Genomic DNA, 23,324 nt, shown 5'->3' on the forward strand with positions numbered 1-23,324 from the left:
TCAAGAATATCAGACTATTTCATTGGAATCTTATGTTACAGCCTTTTTATTACAAATCGTACATGTTGCGGTCATAAAAATGTGATAGCAGATGCATTATTGTGGATTTAATGGATAAAGTATAGAGAAGATTGAACAGATGTTTCAAGTTTATATCTTTACATGGGTGCAGAAGTTAATATAAACTGAGATTAATGTCCTATGTATTTCATGGTAATGGAGTTAAGAAATAGAAAAAATAATGAAGCCATCTTTTCATTATGATGGCTCATTTCTTTCTTAAGGGAGAGGAGTTATGACATAGAAGTGTGCATTATACCTTTAAGAGAGAGTGAAAGCTGGCAAGCACCTGTCATGTCACAGAGTGTGCTAGAAAATTGAAATATGTAACATTTTGGCTGTAACCTAGATATCTCAATTGTTTTCACGGTAGTTCGAATTTAACCAATCAGTTTAAATTATGCTCTAGGATACTAAAACCCAATCAAATTTGAATTTTACTGTTTTTACAACAGTGAACCAATGAGATGATCCAATGTTTAGTGGTACAAAAAGCAGGCATTTTGGACTCTTAGTCAGAAAGACCACCACCTGCCATTGTCAGAAAGACTGCCCGAAAACTCTCTATTCAAAGCTACCTTTTCATGTGAAAAATCTTTGCAGCCGAATACTGAAGATGACCAAGGGGGATCTACAAACACAGGAAGATTGACACCAGAGACAACAGCCACTGTCTGGTTTTGAAAATTGAGTTGCTTTAAATTTAATAGGGGCTTTATTGGATCAGTATATTGTTATAGAATGGGAGGTAGATAACAAACCTTTAAGAGAAAGAAGGCTTAAAATTGTAAATAGTTGTTTAATTTTCATTTTAGAATTAAAGAATAAAATTGTTGTTTTTTTCTTTAAATAGTGGAATTTAGGTAGTTCTCTGTCACTCACTTTAACAGATTATGAGGTTTCTGTGTTTGGTTTAATTAGCAGAAAGGTTCACTGCCGTGTCATAACAGTCAGTAATAAGTAGTGAGGATGACAGCCATAAACTGTAGGAGGATATTAATGGACTACTCAGGTGGGTACAGCAATGGCAAATGGAATTCAACTCAGAAGAATGAAATAATGCTCTTGAGAGGGTTAACAATGCAAAAGCTTACACTATAAATAATAAGACACTGGAAAGTACTGAAGATTAGAGGGACATTGCTGTGCATATCCTCAGATTTCTGAAGGTAGCATGGCAGGAGATAATAAGTTAAGGTAATATATGGAATACTTGCTTTTATTAACCCAAGGCATGGAATACAAGAGCAAGGAGGTTAACATGGATTTGTACGAAATGCTAGTTTGGCTGCAATTGAACTAGTGTGCAGTTCAGGTCACTATATTATTGAAAGGATGTGATCTACTAAGAAGATACAGAGGAGATTTATCTAAAGCTGTCTGGGCTGTTGAAACCAATGATTATTGCTTAGTGTGATTCATAAATCATCAAATGAAATATTTAATTCTTTAAAACATTGTTAAGCATTGATTATGATATTCATGTAGAAACAAATACACTAATTAGGAGCAGGAGTAGATCATTCAGCCAGTGAGCCTGCTCCACCATTCAGTAACATCATGGTTCATCTGATTTTAACTTCAAATCTATTTTCCCACCTAACCCTGAACACAGGGTGGAGCAATGCCTCACATTGATGGGTTCAACATTTTACTGATATACAGCTAGGTACACTCCAGCTCTTGGCTAGCCAGGTGGTGCAGACAAGCTATGAGGGGGAAGCTAGAGATAGGATACGTGGCAGTGGGATGTTCTCAGCAAGCTCTCATTTCTGCCCATTCCCTCAGTCAGAATTTGCTGTCCCTTGTCCTGATTATATCCCACCTACACAAGTGCAATTGCAGGTGGGGCAATCTTTGTCAGGGCCCTCACAGGTTCCAAAGCCCAGAAGAAATTTACTAAGTGCATCTAATCTGTCAAAACAGGGAACAGAGCAACCTGCCCGCAGCTCTGCTACAGTCATGTGGAATGCATTACAAAGGAGTTTTTTTTTTATTAGATTAGATTAGATTACTTACAGTGTGGAAACAGGCCCTTCGGCCCAACAAGTCCACACCGCCCCGCCGAAGCGTAACCCACGCATACCCCCACATCTACATCTACCCCTTACCTAACACTACGGGCAATTTAGCATGGCCAATTCACCTGACCTGCACATCTTTGGACTGTGGGAGGAAACCGGAGCACCCGGAGGAAACCCACGCAGACACGGGGAGAATGTGCAAACTCCACACAGTCAGTCGCCTGAGGCGGGAATTGAACCCGGGTCTCTGGCGCTGTGAGGCAGCAGTGCTAACCACTGTGCCACCGTGCCGCCCAAATCATGCCAAATCATTTGTACAAGGGGAGAAGGGATTCAGTTAGCTTAGTTGGCTGTACACTTGATTTGCAATGCAAAGTGATGCCAACAGTTTGGGTTTATTCCCACACCCGCTGAGGTTACTGTGATTGCCCAGCCTTCTCAGCCTCGTCCCTTGCCTGAGACATGATGTTAAACCCCACCCACCAGTCATCTTTCTAATGAAACAGCAGCCCTATGGTCCACTAGGACTATGGTGACTTGGCCTTTACAAAGGAGGGGCGTTCACTTGTATTTATATAGCAATGTCATATTTTTACGGAGATATTTATTTCGATGTATCAAATTGTATTTGAACTTTTCTTTCTCCTGGCCCTTATTTCATTGTCTGTCCTATTTAGTCTGAACAAAAGCGTTTATGTGAATGGTGATATCAGCTCTGATGGAAAGGGAAGGTTGTGAATGCGATGGTTCAGTTGTTGACTGTTATTGTGAATTATGGTTTTTGATGGTATAGTCAGTTGACTTCATTATACACAGAAAAAGTGATGTGTGTCTTATTGAGTTGTAACATATTCTCCAGGTGAATGGATATGCCATCTGTTCCTCTCCTTGACGAATACTGATTGCTTTGCACCTGAGACATCTAATATAGACATTACTGATAACCTTCCTATAAGCACAAACTAATTACACATTGAGGAAGTGGAATTTCTTGCAACTGGTGAAGACTCGTGGCTAATCTGATCTTAACTAGTAATCTTAATAATCTGATTTTAAAACAATCAATGACTTCCTACACTAGTCACTGAAGAGAAACAAGCATGACAAAATACAAAATACATAATATAAGTAGTGGCCTTGATAAATGGTCACCTGGGAGGCATATGTTTGGGCAGCATATTAAGAGATCCTGAAACTGTCACCAGCAGATTCCTGGAAGCAGCTAGTGGTGAATAAATTAAATATTGTAGTTACCTCAACAACTACAATTAATGACTCCAATTGATCTTTTTGGCAAAGGTATTCTTTCAGGAGACTCTAGATATCAGTAATGATCACCTGCAAAAGCTAAAGTATCCTGAAAATCTCTTCCTTTGCTATGTTGAGAGACCTCACCTGTCATCTGTGCTGATGGGTATTACTCCATTAAGCTGGAGCTATGAGAGTAAAATGGGAGAATCTTGGAGGAATTTATTACCAATGAGTTAATTAATTTATAAGTTATGAAAGCTCTACTAGTCACTGAGTATGATATAAAGTACAAAGGATGTAGAATAAAGAAAAATTAGTAATTTAGCACTAGAAAATAATAATTCATAGGCATTATAAATTTAAGATGTTTTGTTCATGTGCATTCAATATTCTCGCAATGTAGTTGTTGGGCTGCACCCAAGGTTCAGTACTTTGATAACATATACAGTATTAAAAGTAACCATAACATACCTGGAAGACAGTGAGAAGGGACTGAGGAAAGTTATCAAATGTACTCCGTTTTGTTTCCATCTCATCAAAATTAAACTTTCCTCCAAAAAGTTGCATTCCCAAGAGTGAAAAAATTATAATAAAAAGGAACAGGAGCAGCAACAAAGATGCAATTGATCGAACTGAATTCAAGAGGGAAGCTACCAAGTTACTCAAGGAATTCCAATATCTAAAGACAGAAACAAAGAATGTAATTAGGTACTTATTCACTGGATCAATTCTTTTCAATATTGATACTGTCAAAGACTTCATTCATTTTTTAGACAGGTTTTAATATGATTCTTTTGTTCCAGCTTTAATAACATTCTTCAGTGCATAACTTAATGTGTAAAGGATTCATGGACTGCACCAGTGAGTTAATTGAGAGAAAAGTTTCACTCTCTTTGGATTGTATTTACATTTATTACCAATAAAAACAGAATATTTTCTTTCCACACTACCATTCAATCCCTAAATATACCATTTTCTGAAAATAAAATGGGTTTGTTTTGTGGGAATTAACTTTTAACTAATTTATTATTTTTACTCCACTCATATTGCTTTCAAATATTTATGCCACACTTGGTAATGCAGTTCCAAAATTTCATATGTGAATATGATGCATATTATCTCTCTCTCTAATATAAACAACTGTACTTGATTTGAGAGTTTCATTCATCTTTTCAAAATATAGTTATTCTAACCTTATAGCAATTCTATATTTTTCTTAAAATAAAATTTATGTTTTAGATTTTTGTCTATCACTAATCAAATATATAAAATAACAAATAATTAGAATGTATCATTGAATTCTTTGGTTTTTCCTATTCATTTTACTTGTTATTTTTGAAGATTAATATTTAATTTATGTATTGAACAGAACATGATAATTGTATACAGAAAACTGTTTTGCACTATTCATTACTACAGTATTTATAAAAGTGATCAGGTCAATCCATTTGATCCCTTTATGTAATTGCATTTCTACAGTCACAAGTGTGCAAATGCTTTATTTGGTTTCATGAAACTATACATATCAGAATGTGAAGAATAAACATATTACCTTGTAATTTTAAATATTCTCAGAAGTCGCACACAGCGAAGCACTGAAATACCAAGTGGGGACATAATTTTGGTCTCCACTAGAATAGTCTCAAGGATTCCCCCACAGACAATGAAACAGTCAAAGCGGTTAAAAAGTGATACAAAATAAGCTTGAAGTCCAAGGCTGTACATCTTGAGTAGCATTTCGCCAGTGAAAAGTGCCAAAAGGACTTTGTTTGCAGTGTCTATAAAATTAAAAAAAAATTAAAATTTTCAGACCCACAATACTTTTCCAATTTCTCTTTCCTGTCCTCCAAGCAGTAACTTAGAGACATATGACAGATGATGGCAATCTTTAGGGTACGTTTCCATGAGGCCAGTGTTGCATTAGCACAGACTAACTACCAAACACGATACATATTGAAACTTAATCCAATCCTGCCCTCATCTAAATTGGCATCTTCCAGTAATCTTGAGTGTTAATCCTGACTCAAGAATGTACTGCTGGAAAACCACAGCAGGTCAGGCAGCATCTGAGGATCAGGAGAATTGCTGTTTCGGGCATAAGCCTTTCATCATAACCACATCGCCTTCCTCAGTGACACAGCCATATCTCCTTCCTCAGTGATCTCTCTGCAAGGATCTTAGTGAGTTTCTATTTCACTGCACTCCCCAGGTCATTTCCTCTGCCCTGAAGCTCCTCAGCCACGTCCTGAAGCAGACTCGTTACCACAGCCACATCTCCTTCATCAGTGTCTCTCTGTTAACCCTGACTGATCTCCTCCATTTTAGCACTGAGTCGTGGAAGCTAAGTGCATTGTCAGAATAACAGAATGAGAAAGTAGTTAATTGAGTACTGACCAGAAATTGAAGCTGGTCCTCCCTTTGGAATGAAGCATAATTCCGTATCATAAGATACATTTACACAGTAAACCACAGAGAAAAGTGCAAGATTTTAGGAAATAAACCCACACTTCTAAATTTAATAAGAATTAATGTACATCAAAATGCAACAGAAACTGTAGATAACATAATTAAGCATTTTACAGTTCTGTAACACTGGGAGTTCATCAACATTGGTGTCATCACACAAGGTAAGATCATTTCATTGAAGTATGATCACAGACAACAAACCAAAAGTAAAATGTACAGAAAATTTCACCTTTATGTTCTGCAAACAGCGACATAAATGATTGAGTTAAAAATCAGACAACACCAGGTTATACTCCAACAGGTTTATTTTGAAGCTTTTGGAGTGCCACTCTTTCATCAGTGATTGTGGAGAATAAGATCATGCTCACAGAATTTATAGCCATAGGAGTCCAGTGTCATGGAGATGTGATACAGTAAACAATCTTAGATTAAAACTTCCATCTTTTATAATGGGATATGCTGGTTACTGTTCTTTGATATGTAAATCTCAGAACTTCTTTCAAATTACATTCTCAAGAGAGCTCAGGTTTTTAAACAATAAGTGTGAAGCCTGTCTGTGTCCCAATGCTGTGTCAGACTGACAAACCCTCTGAATAGTTTTACAGTTTAACAAGGATTCATGCAGTTTTTGAGCAAAATAAAATGTAATTCTACAAAAACAAATTCAACCCATAAGTTTATATGTGTGCGCGCATAGGAGCAACAGATCGAGTGTGCATGTGAGTGTGTACACATGTGATACTGTGTGTGCGTGTGTGTGTAAGCTTGGTTAGGTGTGTGTATGAGTGTGAAGGGTTATGTGTGAGAGGGTATGCGTGTTGGTGTGAGTGCAGGGGTGTATCTGTATGCATATGAGAGATGGTCTGCGTGGGATAGAACACATTGACCGAGTCACATGAATACTTACCATATACACGGTGGGAGGTGATCCCCTCATGTAATGGTGTTACTCGTGTTGATACTCTGATACGTTTTACAGCAGCTTCTGTGGCAGGGTTGTTGTATGGTGGTGTTGTCCTGAAGGTTGGGCAGTTTGCTACGAATTATGATCTGTTGAAAGTTTGGTGGGTGTTTAAAGTGAGAAGTGGAGGCGTGGGGAAGGTCTTGACGGGGTCCTCATTGATAATATGTTGAAGGCTGCGAAGAACATGGCGTAGTCGTTCAGTTCCCAGGAAGTACTGGACAACAAAGGGTACCCTGTCTGTCGCAGCCTGTGTCTGTCTCCTGAAGAGGTCATTACCATTTCTCACTGTGGCACATTGGAACTGGCGGTTGATGAGTTGAGCATCGTACCTTGCTCTTATGAGGGTATTGTTGAGTACTTTCACGTGTCCGTCACATTACTCCTCATCTGAACAGATCCTGTGTATGCGGAGGGCTTGTCCATGGGGGATGGCTGTTTTAAAATGCTTCTGATGGAAGCTAGAGAAGTGTAGCATTGTGAGGTTATTTGTGGGTTTGCGGTATAGTGAAGTGCTGAGGTGCCCATCCTTGATGGAAATGCATGTGTCCAAGAATGAAATGGATACTAAAGAGTAGTCCATGGTAAGTCTGATGGTGAGATGAAACCTGTTGATACCCTTGTGTAGTTGTTTCAGTGACTCTTCGCCATGGGTCTAGAGGAAGAAAATGTCGTCAATATATCTGGTTGGTTGGAGGTCCTGTGCAGAAAAGAAGTCTTGTTCGAACTGGTGCATAGAGATGTTGGCATTTGGGGGGCAAATTTGGTCGTCATGGCTGTTCCATGTGTCTGGATGAAGAACCAGTTGTCAAAGATGAAAACTTTGTGGTTGAGGATGAAACAGATGGGTTGTAGCATGGTGCTTGGAGATTGGCAGTTGTTGGTATTGAGTACTGAGGCTGTTGCCCTCATGCCATCATCATGGGGGTTGCTGGTGTCGAATGCTGACACCTCCATTGTGACAAGGAAAGTACCCTGTTCTACTGGTCCGTGGATGCTGAATTTCTGTAAAAAATCTGTGGGTCCCTGTACAATGGTAGTAGGGTCCATGTCGACCCCTTATTTGGTTGCTCTTCTGTAGATCCTTATGATGACTGTACCCGTTTGTCAGTAGAGTCATTGGGATCACTGCTGGTACTTCTACTGCATCCCAAGATACACAAAGCTAACACACCAGGACACTCCGTCATAACAGTCAATGGAACACTGTGTGAGAACCTCAAGGCATCTTGAAACTCAATGTACAGGGGATCCCCAGCTTGTGTCGTGACACTACAGATATCTTACAGAAACTCAGCACTCACGGACCAGCAGAACCGGGAACTTCCTTGTCACAATGGATGTGTCAGCATTGTATACAAGCAACCTTCACGATGACGGCATCAGGGCAACAGCCTTAGCACTCAATACCAACAACTGCCAATCTCTGAACATCGTGCTACAACTCATCCGCTTCATCTCTAACCACAATGTTTTCACCTTTGACAACCAGTTCTTCATCCAGACACATGGAATAGCCACGGGGATCAAATTTGCACCCCAATATGTCAATATCTTCGTGCACAAGTTCCAAGAAGACTTATTTTCTGCACAGGACCTCCAACCAACACTATACACCAGATATCTTGATGACATCTTCTTCCTCTGGACCCATGGCAAGGAGTCACTAAAACAACTACACAGTGACATCAACAAGTTTCATCCCACCATCAGACTTACTATGGACTACTCTTTAGTATCTGTCTCATTGTTACTCTCATGCATCTCCATCAAGGATGGGCACCTCAGCACCTCACTGTACTGCAAACCCACGCATAACCTCACAACGCTACATTTATCTAGCTTTCACCAGAAACATATTAAAACAGCCATCCCTTACTGACAAGCCCTCCACATACACAGGATCTGTTCAGATGAGAAGAAATGTGACAGACACTAGAAAGTGCTCAAGGATGTCCTCATAAGAGCAGGGTACCATACTCAACTCATTGATCGCCAGTTCGGACGTACCACAACGAGAAATTGTAAGGACCTCCTCAGGAGATAGACAGGGTACAACAGACAAGGCCATCCTTTTTTGTCTAGTACTTCCTAGGACTGAACGACTATGTCATGTTCTTTGCAACCTTCAACACATTATCCTTGAGGATGAGCGCCTCACTAAGACCTTCCCCCCGCCTTTAAACAACCATCAAACCTTAAACAGATCATGATTCATAGTAAAGTGCCCAACCTTCAGGACAGCAACACCACAAACCCTGTCATAGCAACCGCTGCAAGACATGTCAGAGTATCAACATGGGTAACACCATTACACAAGGGGACACCTCCCACCATGTACTTGGCAAGTACTCATGTGACTCGGCCAAGATGGTCTATCTCATACACTACAGGCAAGGCACATTGACGAAACCAAGCAGATGCTACAACAACTGATGAATGGACATTGCACAACAATCACCAGGCAGGAGTGTTCCCTCCCAGTTGGGGAACACTTCAGCAGTCTGGGACATTCTGCCTCGGACCTGTGGGTGACCATCCTCCAAGGCAAACTTCTGGACAAGCAACAACGCAGAGTGGCTGAGCAGAAGCTGATAGCAACGTTCAGTACCCATGGGAATGACGTCAACCGGGACTTTGGGTTCATGTCACACCACAGGTGACCCCACTGCACGATACTCACACACCCACGCAGACCCTCTCTCTCTCTCATATGCACACGCATACACCCCCTGCACTTTCACCGACACATGCAACTTCTCACACATACCCCATCACACACTCACACACTTAACCAAGCTTACACACATACATATATACACACACACACACACACACACACACACACACACACACACACACACACACACACACACACTCTATCAGATGCACTCACACCCACACGTACACACTCATATGCACACTCAAGCTGTCGCTCCTACACGCTCCTAAGGTTATGGGGTGAACTTGTTTTTGTAGAATCGCATTTTATTTTGCTCAAAAACTGCATTAATCCATGGAGAACACTGTAAAACTATAAAGAGGCTTTGTCAGTCTGACATAGCACTGGGACATAGACTTCACAGCTATTGTTTAAAACCCTGAGTTCTCTTGAGAATGTAATTTGAAAGAAGCTCTGAGATTTACATATCAGAGAACAGTAACCAGCATATCCCATTATAAAAGATGGAAGTTTTAATCCAAGATTGTTTACTATATCACATCTCCATGACACAGGGCTCCTTTGGCTATAAATTCTGTGAGCATGATCTTATTCTCCACAACCACCTGATGAAGGAGAGGCGTTCCAAAAGCTAGAGCTTCCAAATAAACTTGTTGGACTATAACCTGGTGTTGTCTGATTTTTTAACTTTGTCCACCTCAGTCCAACAGCAGCACCTCCGTCATAAATGATTGAGACATATTCATGCAATTAAGTAGAAATTTAACTATTGTAAATATTTGTTTAAAATTTAAAATTTAATACAATGTAGAAATCTGAACTGCCATTATCAGTAATGTACAGCTTTTCGACAATAATTATAAACTTAACATACTATTCAAATCCAGTTGCAGCTTGTGAACACTATATAAATTTTTCAAGGGTTTCGACAGTGAGAATAATAATGTACAAGGAACATTTTGATCATTTCATTAAGTTATTCATGATTGGGATTTGGGATAATTTCAACAGACCACCCAATCGACAAGTGTGAAATCTGGAACTGATTTCTGAATCTGACCTGGTCATAGAGCCATAGAATCCTACAGCATGGAAGGTGACCTTTTGGTCCAACTCACCCATACTGACCAAGTTTTTCAAATTAAACTACTCCATTTGCCTGTGTTTGGCCCTTGAAGCTCTAAACCTTTCCTATTCGGTACATGGCTAAATGCCTTTTAAATGTTGAAACTATACCTGCAATCTACCACGTTCTCTGGCAGTTCCTTCCACATAGGAACCATGCTCTGTGTGAAATGGTTGTCCCTCAGGTCTTTTTAAATTTTTCCCTATAACCTTAAAATTATGCTTTCTAGCTTTGAACTCCCCAACCGTAGAGAAAAGACCTTTGCTATGATTTTATAAACCTGTGTCACCCCTCGATCTCTTACACTCCACTGAAAACAGTCCCAGGTTATTCAGTCTCTCCTTATAACTCAAACCCTCCATACCGGTAACATCCTTGTAAATCTTTTCTGCACCCTCTCCAATTTAATAATATCCTTCCAATAGCAGGGCGACCAGGACTATACACAGTACTTCAAAAGTGACCTCACCAATGTCCTGTACAACTACAACATGACATCTCAATTCCTGTGCATGTGGAGAGTCAAGGGGCTGAATTTTCATTTTGTTTGAAAATTCTGATTTAAGAAATAGAGAAATAACAGGCCAGCTTTGACCTTCTTAGTGCATATTCTGCCCCATGTAGGATATCTATGACCATTCTAGTGTCGTTAAATAACCCTGTGTGTGTGAATGTGACAACAGATCTATGCTACTTTCTCCCCACCCTCCTCTCATTTATCTCTCCACCCTGCAGGCACTCTGCCTCTGCCTCTGTTCCTGATGAAGGGCTTTTGTCCGAAACGTTGATTTTCTTCTCCTCGGATGCTGCCTGAACTGCTGTGCTTTTCCAGCACCACTCTAATCTAGAAACAGATTGCAGTGGCTTGAGATCTAGATTTAGGAACCACTGGTACATTTGTGCGATTGAGAGCTTTGTGAGTATGCTTATAAAAATATTCACCCTACAGCTTAACAGCATGCAAGACAGAAGGAATGCACAATGAGTGAACACAAGCAAGTTGTGAATGGATAGGCAAGTAGTGTATCTCATTCTTCAGCTTGTATTTAATTCAGAATACTGTTAAAGTGATGGTTCATCTGGGGAGTACAGCCTCTAAAATCCAATTACTTGATTGGTTCCTGAGCCAGTGACCACAACGTTGTGTGTGGAGAATACAGCAGAAACATGCAGCCTACGAAGAAAATGCATCCATTCATCTCTCTCTCTCTTACATCTGTTTGTGGAGAAGTAAACTAAAATTCTTATCAGCTAGCTATTCTGTCTCATCAGTCTCTGTAAGCAGCTCTCTCTGCAAATCCCCTGTTGAAAGAAAAGGGGAAACTACCTCTAGATGCTATTAAAGGGTAAACCCTCAATCACTGAATGTGAGACTGAGATTTGGTATACCCATAATGTCATACCCATAATCAGCAGAGGGCTGGAAGGGATTGCAAAGACCTAAATGAAAACAATTCATCAACATGTATGATCTGGAGGATTGGTACCAGAACTGTGCTTCTCTAACATTATTTGGAGGTGCCGGTGTTGGATTGGGGTGTACAAAGTTAAAAAATCACAACACCAGGTTATAGTCCAACAGGTTTAATTGGAGGCACTAACTTTCAGAGCACCGCTCCTTCATCAGGTGGTTGTGGAGTACACAATTGTAAGAGACAGAATTTATAGCAGAAATTTACAGTGTGATGTAACTGAAATTATACACTGAAAAATACCTTGGTTGTTTCTTCAGTCTCTCATCTGTTAGAATGACCATGATAGTTTCACTTCTTTCATATGTAAATCACAAAACATTTTAAAAAAGCTACATTCTCAGGTTAACTGTAACAATTGGTGTCAGGCAGATAAGATGTTAAGATGTTGAAGGTGTTAGCCCCCTGTGTTCCCTGTCTGCGCCATAATGTTTAGACTGATTCTAATCTAAAAAGTGAGTTAACAGAGTCTTACATGGACTCATGCAGTTTTTGAGCATGAATCCATGTAAGACTCTGATAACTCACCTTTTAGATTAGAATCAGTCTAAACATTATGGCACAGACAGGGAACACAGGGGGCTAATACCTTGAACATCTTATCTGCGCTGACACCAATTGTTACAGTTAAACTGAGAATGTAACTTTTTAAAAAGTTTTGCGATTTACATATGAAAGAAGTGAAACTATCATGGTCATTCTAACAGATGAGAGACTCAAGAAACAACCAAGGTATTTTTCGATGTATAATTTCAGTAATATCACACTGTAAACTTTTGCTATAAATTCTGTGTCTTACAATTGTGTACTCCACAACCACCAGATGAAGGAGCAGTGCTCCGAAAGCTAGTGCTTCCAATTAAATCTGTTGGACTATAACCTGGTGTGTGATTCTCTGACATTGTTTTCTTTCCCAGCATTAATGGTGTGCCTTGTCTCTTTGTGTGTCTGTCTGTATATGTCTGGGAATGATAAGTTTAGATTTTAAGATACAGAGTTATAAATTAGCTATTCAACTTACCTATATTTTTGCCATTAGTTAAAAGAAGTTAGGTTATGATAAATACTTGTTTTCTTGTAAATGAAACAAAACCGATGTACTCTTTTTTTAAACCAGAATTAGACAGTCAGGTAAAATTGGGCAATTCAGTGGTTTAGTCAAATTTTCACATTTGTAATAACTCCAGAAGTAGTGAAGCTCGATTTTCAGTGAACCATGCCAGTGAGTCATGACAAAATTTAAGGCTGATCGGGATAGTTTGGAACAATTAAGATTAGGTATGGAGTGAATGTAACCAACAAAGAATAAAATGTCAAATACCAGCGTTTCCTTTAAGAAATGTTATCACTAGAAGCTACTAAAGCTTTCTGCAGATTAATCAGAAGTCCCTGCTGAACCTATGAAAGATTGCAAAAGCTAAGTAATTTAATTGGCAAATAAGATAGAAGTGAAGTTGTCTCTCAGAACTCAGAAGTGTAGGTAATTCAAGTACTTGCCCAGCAACTGGGCTTTGTAAAAATACAGAAGAGACCATGTAGTCCAGTGGTGAGACATTGTAGTCAGTTAATATTAAGATACAGTTAACAGTTTCCACAGGTGGAAAAGTGAATTATAAAGACAAATTTATAAATGATGCAAATGGAAGTGAGAAGGCTAGAACAAGAGATGTGTGAAAAAGAGAAAGAAAGCAGCGTTGCTTGAGTGCTCCCTCCTTTGTTTGGTGCGGCATGGTGGCTCAGTGGTTAGCACTGCTGCCTCACAGCACCAGGGTCCCAGGTTCAATTCCAGCCTCAGGCAACTGTTTGTGTGGAGTTTGCACGTTCTCCCCGTGTCTGTGGGTTTCCTCCGGGTCCTCCGGTTTCCTCCCACAGTCCAAAGATGTGCAGGTCAGGAGAATTGGCCATGGTCAATTGTCCATATTGTTAGGTGCATTAGTCAGAGGGAAATGGGTCTGGGTTGGTTACTCTTCGGGGTTCGGTGTGGACTGGTTGGGCTGAAGAGCCTGTTTCCACACTGGACGGAATTTAATCTAAAGAAAATGCTTAAAATGATGCAAATGAGGAAGGAACCTTGGAAGCCAAAGAAAGCTTTGATGGGGAAAGTTCCTATCATAATCCAAAGTCCAGTCAGGAAACATTTACGCTTGCACACGTCCTACCAAACTTTGAGGAGCAGGAAGTGAAATCATTATTTATGTCATCTGAAAAAATAGCAAACCAAATGAAGTAGAGATATGAGTGCAATAGAGCGTGATGTGAAATCAATTTTTGTAAAACCACTTGTCATTCTCTTTCCCAATCTGCCTCTTCAGTATTTTATGCACATGGTATTACTTTCTAATATTCTCTGATGGTTCCTATAGTCCTGCTTAGTTTAAATACTCCCCATTAGCACCTCAAAATGCCCACAAGAAAGTCAGTCTTGGCTCTGTTCAAATGTCACTCATCCAGCTTGTATAAGTACTACCTCCCCAAGAACAAGTTCCAGTGTCCCAGAAATCTAAAGCCTCTCTCATGCAGCATTCAACTTTTTTTATCTTCCTATTTCTGTACTCATGTGGCACTGGGGAATAATCTGGAGATCACAACTTTAGAAGTTGTGCTTGCTAATTTTCCACATATTCTGATTACAGGATTGCATCCCCCTTCTTTAGTCTTTAGTACCAATATAGACCAACTTCCAGAAGCATGTGCTGCAGCTGTTCTGTGATATCATTTATCTCAGCAGTAAGAAGCCAACATACCATCCTCCAGTCACATCAATTTCTGCAGAAACTTCTAACTGTATTGCAAAAGAATCATATCAATACCACACTTCCACTTTTCTTCCTTCCCTCTGTAAAACTAGGTCACTCTCGGTGCCACATGCCTGGCTCCTGTTGCACTCCTCCAGGAGCTGTTTCCTTCACTAGTATCAAGAACAGAAAACCGGTTAGTGAATAAGGTCTCTAGGGACATCTGTACTATTTTGCAGACACCATGGTATTCACCAATTCCCTATCCACCTGCTTGACTCTAAGTTGTGGTGCAATCATCTTTCTGAATGTGCTGTCTATACAGTTTTTTTGACTCACAGATGAACTCCTCAGTGACTCTAACTCCTACTCAGAGCTCAACCTTGTTCAGCTGGTGGTATTTCTTAGACATGGGGGTCTCATCAGGATCATGTGAATCGAGAGTGCGGTGCTGGAAAAGCACAGTAGGTCAGACATCATCCAAGGAGCAGGAGAGTCAACGTTCGGGCAGAAACTATTCATCAGGCTTTTGCCCAAAATGTCAACTCTCCTGCTCCTCGGATGCTGCCTGGCCTGCGATGATTTTCCAGCACCACACTCTCGATTCTAATCTGCAGTCCTCACTTTCACCTGTGATGTCCATGACTCCCAACATACCACCGACGGGCACTCCACTTGACTGTGTTGCCCTATTACATCTTGATCTTATACTTTATTTATTTTAGTTTTAGTCTTATACTACAAATTACAAACTACAGATTAGTAGAAAGTAGAAATTCCTCCCCATTATTCACAAATCAGGTCTCTCTCTCTCCTCTACCTCAAAACATTTACTTTAATTGTACTACTTTATAGATTTAAATATTTTAAAATTACTGGAGTTCCTAATAGAACTACGCAACAACTAATCTACTTACGACTTCCCTGTGATGTCATGCTTGAATGTATTTACAAATCCAAGCCAGCTGCTGAGCAGTCCAATAAAGGTGCTCCATTGCAGGTCTAGGTGACCACTCCCCCAGAAGGGGACATGTGGACTGGTTGACAAGTCAGTTCTGATTTGTGAGGCATGTCCATTGAGAATGCACCTGGAAACAGCTATGCTGAAGCTTTGTTGTTAGTTTATTTATTGGATATAGAAGTTTTATTGGTTATCTCTAATTGTTCTTGAGAAAGTAGTGGCAAAACACTTTTTGAACTGTTGAAGTCTATGTTGCATTGGAGAGGGAGTTTCAGGAATTTGACCCAGTGACAGCAAAGGAATGATGATAAAGTCAAGATAGTCTGATCTTGGAGGGAAGCATCTTGCTGGTGGTGTTCCCATGTATCAGGTATCCTTATCCTTCCAGGTTGTAGAGTTCATGGGTTTGTAAGATGCTTTTTAAGGAACCTTCATTAGTTGCTGCAGTGTATTTTGTAGATAGCATACACAGCTGCCGCTGTGCATCAATGGTGGTAGGGGGGGGGGCGTTGGGGATTGATGCTGCAGGTGTTGCATGGGATGTTGATCAAGCAAGCTGCTTGATGGTCTCAAGCTTCTTTAGTGTTTTTGGAGGTGTACCTATCCAAGCAAGCAGACAGGATTCCGTCATAATGCATGCTTCTCTTGTGTATACAGACTTTGAGGACTCAAGCAGAATTCTCAGCATTTGATAAAATTAAAATACTGCACCTGTGGGAATTCTGAAATGAAGTCACAAAATCCTGGAGAAACTCAGCAGGTCTGTGGAGAGTTAAAAACAGAATTAATGTTTTGAGTTTGAAAACCTTTCTTTAGAACCCAAGGAAAATAATACTTTGGAGTCAAAATGTTAACTCTGTTTTTTTCTTCACAGATGCTGCCAGACCTGCTGAGTTTCTGCTGTAATTTTGGCTTTTACTCCAAATCTCTCACCTGTTCTTTAAGGCAAAATACTTATGTACCTGGTCAAGTTCACTTTCTAGTCAATGGGAAGAATCTTTAATGGAGGATTCAGTAATAGTAATGTCACTAAATATCAAGAGATGATGACTGAATTCTCCCTCACTGGAGATGATCATTACCTGGCACTTATGTGACTTCTAAGATCACAAAAAATAGGACTAGATTAGATTCCTTACAGTATGGACACAGGCCCTTCAGCCCAACTAGTCCTCACCGACCCTCCGAAGAGTAGTCCATCCAGACCCATTCCCCCTGACTAATGCACCTGACTCTATGGGCAATTTAGCATGACGAATCCACCTAACCTGCACATTCTTGGACTTTGGGAGGAAACCGGAGCACCTGGAGGAAACCCACACAGACACGGGGACAATGTGCAAACTCCACACAGACAGTCGCCGGAGGCTGGAATCAAACCCGGGCACCTGGTGCTATGAGGCAACAGTGCCACTGAGCCACCTGTTCAGAGCATTAGGCCCACTAAATTCACTGTGCCATTCAGTTAGATGATGGCTGATCTGATAATCCTCAACTCTACATACATGCTTTATTTCTATAACCCTTGATTCACTTACTGATTAAAACTCTGTCTATCTCAGCCTTAAATACACTTAATGACCCAGCCTTAACAGCCACCTATGGTAAAGAATTCTAGATTCATCATTCTCTTAGAGAAGAAATTCCTACTCATTGCTGTCTTAATTGGTTGACCCCCACTTCCTCTGATAATACACCATCTGGTCCTAGACTCGCCCAAAGGGAAAAATAATCTCACTGTATCTATCATGTCAAGGCCCTAAAAATCTTGCTGTTTCATGAAGGCGTCCTCGCATCCTTCTAAACTCTATTAAGTAGAAGCCCAACCTAATCAAACGCTCCTCATAATAAAATTCCTCTGTGACTTGAAACAATGCCCTGTGACAGAGATGACTAGATCTTCACTAATCACAACAATCCTTCTTTGTGCTTGATATGGCTCGAAACAATGGACTCCAATTACTGATTGTGGTTTTGCTAAAGCTCCTTTATTGCTATATTTGGTCAAATGCTACATTGATATCAAGTACAACCATGCTCACTGCTCTCTTGAACTCAGCTATTTTGTCCATGTCTGCACCAAAACTGTAATGAAATCAGACCCGAGTTGGCCTGGTGGAACCCAAACTGACTGTTAGTGAACATATTATTTTTGAGTATCTGCCACTGGTCAGCACCGACAAAGACACCTTTAAATAATTTAAAGTAGATTGATGGGGTGATAATTGGCCAAGTTGGTTTTCTACTTTTAATGGATAGGAAGTACCTGAACAATTTTCCTCATCGTTGGACAGATGCCAATGTTGTAACTCTTCTGCAGCAACTTGACTTGTGGTGTAGCAAATTCTGAAGCACAAGTCTTTAATACTTTGCTGGAAAATTGTCAGGGCCCAAAGCCTTTGCATTAATCCATGCCATTAGCTCTTTCTTTATATCACATGGAATAGATTGATTTGGCAGAATTCTGTCAGCTGTGATGCTGCAAACCTCTGGGAATAGATTGATTTGGCAGAATTCTGTCAGCTGTGATGCTGCAAACCTCTGGAGAAGGCCCAGATTAATCATCCTCTCAACATTCTAGTCAAGGATATTTGCAAATGCTTCACCCTTGACATTTTTGCTGGTGTGCTGGGCTTCCCAGTCATTGAAGATGGGAATATTAGTGGTGCTCCTGCCTCCAGTGAGGTGCTTAAGCATCTACCACTATTTGCAATTAAATGTAGCAGGATGGCAGAGTTTAGATCTGCTCTGGTGGTTGTGGAATCACTTAGCTTTCTCTGTTGCATGCTGCTTTCTTTACTTCTTATGCAGTTGGCACAAGTATGTGTTTGATTTGCAAAAGAAGCAATAATAACATGAGGATGACCTTTTACACACAGCAATTAGTTAGTATCTGCAATGCACTGCCCAACAGTGAAATGGAAGTAGGTTTGTTCAAGGCATTTTATGTTGGAATTGGATGATTACTTGAAGATAAAGATGGTCCAGTGCAATGGAGAGGGGGAAGTGGCATGGCTGGAAGGAATTACTCTGTCAGGGAGCTCGTACATATATAATAGGCTGGGCTGAATGGCTTCCTTTTGTGCTGTAACCTAGAGTGGACAATGGGAGATAGAAATCTGTCAAGGACAAGGTGAAATTATCTCAAAATACCCAGATAAAAGGTTTACAAATCTCACCTCAGTCAGTGGTATGCTAATACACCAACTGTATTTTCACGATTCAATTTGACAGAAGCATCTGCTGATGGAGATGCATCCTTGTGACTCACTACTTATGTCTTCATGGGGTCAGCTGTGGAGTAGAGGCTGTGTCTGCAGGGAGGAAGCTGTTCCCAGAAGATGAAGCATGGCAGTCTGCATCTTGACTTCACTGGAGTACAATTTCCACCAGTGCAGGCACCTCATCTCAATGAGTTCTCAAATCATCTTAGAATGGGTGGTATAAAGTAAAGCATTGCGTGAATGAGCTGGAGGCATTGATGTAAGCAGAGACAGTTATAGTCAGTTCTCCTTGAAAGATGGAGGACAGACATTATCATGTCCATCTGGGCAGAGATACAGATCCTTGGTTATCACCCACAAATTGATGAAATATCATGATCAATTAAAAAATATCATATTTATCATCTTGGAGATGTTTTACATTCCATGAATACCAAATTTGTATTTGAGAACTAAAGCTTTTCAGTAATATACACATACAGAATGAAAGCTCAGTTACATTACATTAACAAGCTGTGATCCTTTCAAGGGTTTTATAGGGAGACCAATAATGTAAAAGGAAAGGGTCTCACCAATAATTTCTACTTTACAGCAGTCTGAGGCATCTTCAAAAGAGCACTCCATGGGGAAATGTAAAATGGTTGAAAATAACTTTTGGATTACTGCATATAACTGTGAATATGCAGAGTCCAGGAATTGAATTTGTTCTGGGATTGGGATCCTTACATTGGCAGAACTTCTAGTTCCTGTCTGCAACACTTGGATCAGAGTAGCTTTTGTATACAAGCCAACCTAATGAGTACATTGACGTTTGAGGTGGCCTTGCTGACATCCTTGCAAATTATGGACACTCTTTGACACTGCATCTTCCTCTTCATCCCCCAAGTAACTGTGCTATTCTAGCAGGAGATAAATGCGAATAAGACCATATTCTCCACCTTACTGCTTAATGTCATAGGACATCAACTAATAAAAAGATTTTTTTCCTTCTTATTGATTTTTTTAAAAAAATCCTGACTCAGATGTCATAGCTTTTATGTACAATATGCATAGGAAATTACTGATATGAAGAAAATTTTGCTGGATTGGGATACCATCATTATACACAAAACAGCATGCTAACATTTTCATTCCTCTTTGGTATTACCTTGAACTAGAGTAAGCCATTCAGGCTGGTTGTAGTGTTCGGAGGCAATAGTGAGGGTGTTGAGGAAAACAAGAAATATTACAAGCCAATAAAACACACTAGATTTCACTCCAGCTCTACATTTTCTCCTGCAAAATCGGTTCCATCTTCGCCAATATCGACTGCAACAAACAAAAACATGAGTGAAAATGTAGAAAGCATTCCCTGGCTTATTTCACAATTTCTTGAACTAAAAAGTGACACTTGATGAAGGAGAAAAAGTATACAGAAAAAGTAGGGCTGACTAAGGCACAACATATCTGCTGTATCATTGATCAAAAGGGTTGGATTATTATGGTCACTATCTGATCACTAATCTCATTTTAAAAATTGTCTGAATCTATGTAATAAAAATCCAGTGGGTTCTACAAAGAAATGGTTGATCCACTCCACCAGATTACAAACCATGTTTGATGGTGGAAACCAACCCCAGAGAGACATACTTACAATTTTTACATAATAAGTTGGACACCTTGGTCAGTCCATTGTAAGCAAAGGTGAAAGTGAAAGAAAGTAAGATATTCTAACAAAGGATGACAAAAAAATAAAATTTAAATTTCGAGTTACTTTCCAGTGAAGGGTTGCAACATTCAGTTATGCTACTAGACTTCTGAAATATGAATAAGTACTTCTCATTGGCAGGCGAATTGGTGCAGCATTTTGGAATAAGGTACAACCAGAGGCAAGACAAATTGACCCATACTTACACAGTTATTAGTAATCAAATAATATCATTACTGGATACCTTTTAAACATAAATAGCACTTAAATATTCATTTAAATTTTAAATATTTACTTAATCTATTACTGATGCACAATGGCAGCAGTGTGTATTGTAAGATGTATCGTGGCAAACAAAGCTCCTTACATAACACCTTAAATCCTGACCTTAACTGGCTCAAAGAACAAGGACAGTAGATCCATAGGAACACTACCACCTGAAAGTTCCCATCTCAAAGTCACCCTCCATGCTATCTTGGATCCAAATTGTCATTTCTTCACTGTTGCTAAAATGTGTATTTTATTGGTATATCTTCACGACATATGCTGCAAAGTTTTAAGAAATTAACTTTTCAACACCTCCTTTTCAAGGCAAATTAGGGATGGGCAATAAATGCTGACACAGCCAGTGACACCCACACTCTGTGAAAAACAAATTAGAAAAATGCATTTGGTGTGCTGCAGGGTGAAAAGTTATCAAAAAAGTAGTAGAGCAAAAAAAAATCAAATACTTCAAAATATTTTTGAAATAGTAGCTTGGAAAATGCAATTTATTTGCATGATGTGATAATGCTGCAGTATTAACCAGGATAAAACTCCAATGACTGCCAAACTGAAAGGTTATTATGGTTGGTGTCACTCATTGACTTGTTTACCAGCACACCACAAACCTCTTATTTTGAGTCTCGTACATAATTAGGTCACAGTAGGACGTTCTCAGAGGATAGGTGACACATGGTTGCTATGTGACTTTGAACAGAAATTAGCATTCCTGCCACATATACTACAAGCAGCTGATAATGCCATTAATTAAAAAAAATTACATACTAACAAGATATCTTAAAGTTAATTACATACCTAGACCTGTCAAATGATCTTACATGTCAACCTGCAATGCATTGATATGTTGCAAAGCAAGCTTTTAATAGCTTGTTAAAATACCTTAAACAACATCATAATTTTGTTAATGACTCAATTTCAGCATATTATGTATTCACACCACACAGTCAGTTCATTTGTTAATATTGGAATGACAATTGTTAAGAGTATAAACAACATTTGGCTCTTTAGGCTCAGGGCAATATTTCTTTATTCATATTAGAAAATAAATGAGAATTTACAATTGGCTATAAGATACAGACAATTAATTTTTTTTTAAATTCAAAAGTCACTTTTGTGTTCTGCCTTACTCAATCATTAACTAGTGAGAAATCCTCTGAATAATACAAACTAACCCTTTACAGTTTTGTGCATAGTCACTCAGGAGTCAGAAGAATGTTTGTGATGGGAATAGTGCTAGGAGGTTGGAACACCATATGGAATGGGGAGAGGTGTTGTTGATAGGTTATTAGTTTAATGAGATGTACTGGATCAAGATTGAGATTGAAGCACTTGGTTGAAGAAACAGTAGGTACTGAAAGGAAGATGGTGGCTGGAAATCATTTCAGATCAAATGGCTGTATCACAGTTACTAAATGGGGTGTTCAGCCCAGTAACAGAGTGGAAACACTGACAATAGCACGGTAGACACTTCGCCAAAATCAATGGTGGTAAAAGGATTTTTAAAAAAGAAGACAAGATTACTTCTGAACTTTAAGTGCTAGGATATTACCTATTGCTACTGGTCAAAGTATGAAAGTTATCTGAGTACAGGAGAAGTGAAATCTTTGCAGAGGAGCTTGGTGAGACCATATCAGATGTAGTGTGCAATTTTTGTCTCCTTATCTCAGGAAAGATAATATTGTCAGAGAGGGAATGTTACAAAGGCTCCCAGGATAGTGGGGTTGTTCTACGAAGAGAGATTGGGCAAACTGGGTCTGTATTAGAACATAGAACATAGAAAAGTACAGCACAGAACAGGCCCTAGGCTCACGATGTTGTGCCGAGACTTAATCCTAATGTAAAATATAGTCACTTAACCTACACATCCCTCAACTCACTGCTATCCATGTGCATGTGCATGTCCCCAGTGACTTCGCTTCCACCACCTCAGCTGGCAACGCATTCCATGCATTCACAACTCTCTGCGTAAAGAACCTACCTCTGATGTCTCCTTTATACCTTCCTCCTTATATCTTCAAACTATGACTTCTCGAACCAGTCAATCCTGTCCTGGGGAAAAATCTCTGGCTATTGACTATCTATTCCTCTCATTATTTTGTATACCTCGATCAGGTTTTCTCTTTTCCTCCTTCTCTCAAGAGAGAAAAATCCGACCTTATTCAACCTTTCTTCATAAGGCAAGCCCTCCAGTCCAGGCAGCATCCTGGTAAACCTTCTTTGCACCCTCTCCAAAGCCTCTGTATCTTTCCTATACTAGGGCGACCAGAACTGGACACAATATTCCAAGTATGGTCTCACCAGGGACTTGTAGAGCTGCAGCAAAACCTCACGGCTCTTAAACTCGATACCCCTGTTAATGAAAGCCAAAACACCATATGCTTTATTAACAAAC

The 23,324-nt window shown here is 39.7% G+C and overlaps 1 protein-coding gene across 2 annotated transcripts in view; it reads right to left on the reverse strand.

The window, feature by feature from the left end:
- Nucleotides 1–23,324, reverse strand: part of LOC140458133 (voltage-dependent L-type calcium channel subunit alpha-1C-like) — a 703,829-nt gene that overhangs the window by 201,954 nt on the left and 478,551 nt on the right. For both annotated transcript variants that reach the window (XM_072552243.1, XM_072552244.1), the window contains exons 12-14: nucleotides 20,111–20,271; nucleotides 4,888–5,113; nucleotides 3,807–4,014 (exon numbers count right to left, since the gene is read on the reverse strand). In XM_072552243.1, the coding sequence (XP_072408344.1) occupies nucleotides 3,807–4,014; nucleotides 4,888–5,113; nucleotides 20,111–20,271 (595 nt within the window). The remainder of the gene's footprint in view (nucleotides 1–3,806; nucleotides 4,015–4,887; nucleotides 5,114–20,110; nucleotides 20,272–23,324) is intronic.

The sequence above is a fragment of the Chiloscyllium punctatum genome, chromosome 32 (assembly GCF_047496795.1).
Source record: "Chiloscyllium punctatum isolate Juve2018m chromosome 32, sChiPun1.3, whole genome shotgun sequence".
NCBI lineage: Eukaryota > Metazoa > Chordata > Chondrichthyes > Orectolobiformes > Hemiscylliidae > Chiloscyllium > Chiloscyllium punctatum.